The 1,796-nt window shown below is 48.3% G+C and overlaps 1 protein-coding gene across 1 annotated transcript; it reads left to right on the top strand.

Moving 5' to 3' along the window:
* On the top strand, positions 1–1,518 carry LOC108225848 (uncharacterized). Its single transcript, XM_017400802.1, has one exon. It carries the CDS (start codon positions 1–3, stop codon positions 1,516–1,518), a length of 1,518 nt encoding a protein of 505 aa, XP_017256291.1.
* The last annotated feature ends 278 nt before the right edge of the window (positions 1,519–1,796 follow it).

Genomic DNA, 1,796 nt, shown 5'->3' on the forward strand with positions numbered 1-1,796 from the left:
ATGACTATCACCAACTGTGAAATTCCAACGGCCATCGAAGCCTTCAGGAGAGGCTTGGAACGAGACTCCTCACTCTACGATGAACTGACAAAATACTCGTGCAAGACACTAGATGACGTCCAAGCCAAGGCTATGGCCCATGTGCGACTAGAGGAGGATAAAAGGGATCATGATGAAAAGTATTACCGGCCAAACAGGAAGATCCTAACGACCAAAACCAAGGACTACAAGCTGTACTCAAGAGCAAACAGATTGGAGGAAGGATCCCAACCTCCCCCAACGTATGACAGTTATGGATTCACAATAACCCCAACGGAGATGATGAGGGAATTCACCAAAATGGGAGATGCGGTCAAGTGGCCTGTCAAGAGCAACAAACCAAAAGCCAATCCTGAGTCAAAACTATGGTGTGACTATCATGGCGACTACGGACACAAGGCTTCAGACTGTGTCGCATTACGACGTGAACTACAATATCTGGTCCGTAAGGGTTACCTGACAAAATTCATGGCCGGCAGGACGGCGAGTGTCACACGAGGCTCCCCACACAAAACCCCTTCAAAGCAACTGCCACCCCCACCGTATCAGACAATAATCAACTTTATAGCCGGAGGAAGTGAAGTAAGCGGGACTACGTACTCACAAGCCAAACGTCTAGCCAGAGGGAAGGGTCCACAAGTATCAGCAGTTGTCGAAGTGGGCGACACCACACCTGCACTTGTCTTTGGTGACCCTGACAGACAACATGTGATGGAACCCCAACATGACAGCCTAGTAATATCCCTACCCGTCGGGAACTGCTTCATCAAGCGAATCATGGTGGATAACGGCAGTGCTGCGAACATCATGATGAAGGACACGTTGCGGCAAATGGCCCTTGAGGATAGTGACATGATCAAAAAATCGACTACCTTAGTGGGATTCAGTGGCGAAACCAAGAGGACCATTGGAGAAATCACATCACCCACGTATGTTAAAGGACTCAACATACTGACAAAGTTTTTGGTGATAGATTGCGACTCAACGTACAACATAATCATGGGTAGGCCATGGATTCATGACCTAAAGGCTGTACCCTCCACCTTCCACCAAGTCCTCAAGTTCCCAACACCCTGGGGCGTCCAAGAGATACGAGGAGAGCAAAGCATGGCGAGGGAATGTTACAAAACCTGTATGAAACCTACGGCTCAATGTGACGGCGTGCAAGACCCCAAAATACCCATGAAGGGACCAGAAAAGCTAGCAGAGATAGATCTGACAACCGGAGATAAGAAAGTTCTTGTGGGAGAGGACCTGACACCCACTTTGGGAGCGAACCTCGTCGAATTCCTCACATCACGACTTGACACCTTTGCATGGGAACTTGGGGACATTACGGGAATCAGCCCTGATGTCATCACACACAAACTGAATGTGGAACCAGACTTCAAACCCATACAGCAAAAGAGAAGGAAGTTCGCAGCTGAAAAAACAAGATTGTCAACGAGGAAGTGTCACGACTACTACAAGCAGGAATGATCAAGGAGGTGGAGTATCCAGAATGGCTTGCGAATGTGGTCATAGTGCAAAAGAAGAACGGTAAATGGAGAGTTTGTGTGGATTACATGGACCTAAACAAAGCATGCCCCAAGGATCCATTCCCACTACCCCACATCGACACGATGGTAGACTCCACAGCCGGACATGAATTGTTGACATTCCTAGACACCTCAAGCGGATTTAACCAAATTCAGATGGAACCCAGCGATGCCGAGAAGACTGCCTTCATCACGGAAAGAGGCATATACTGCTACCTT

This window comes from Daucus carota, chromosome 6, assembly GCF_001625215.2.
Source record: "Daucus carota subsp. sativus chromosome 6, DH1 v3.0, whole genome shotgun sequence".
Classification (NCBI taxonomy): domain Eukaryota; kingdom Viridiplantae; phylum Streptophyta; class Magnoliopsida; order Apiales; family Apiaceae; genus Daucus; species Daucus carota.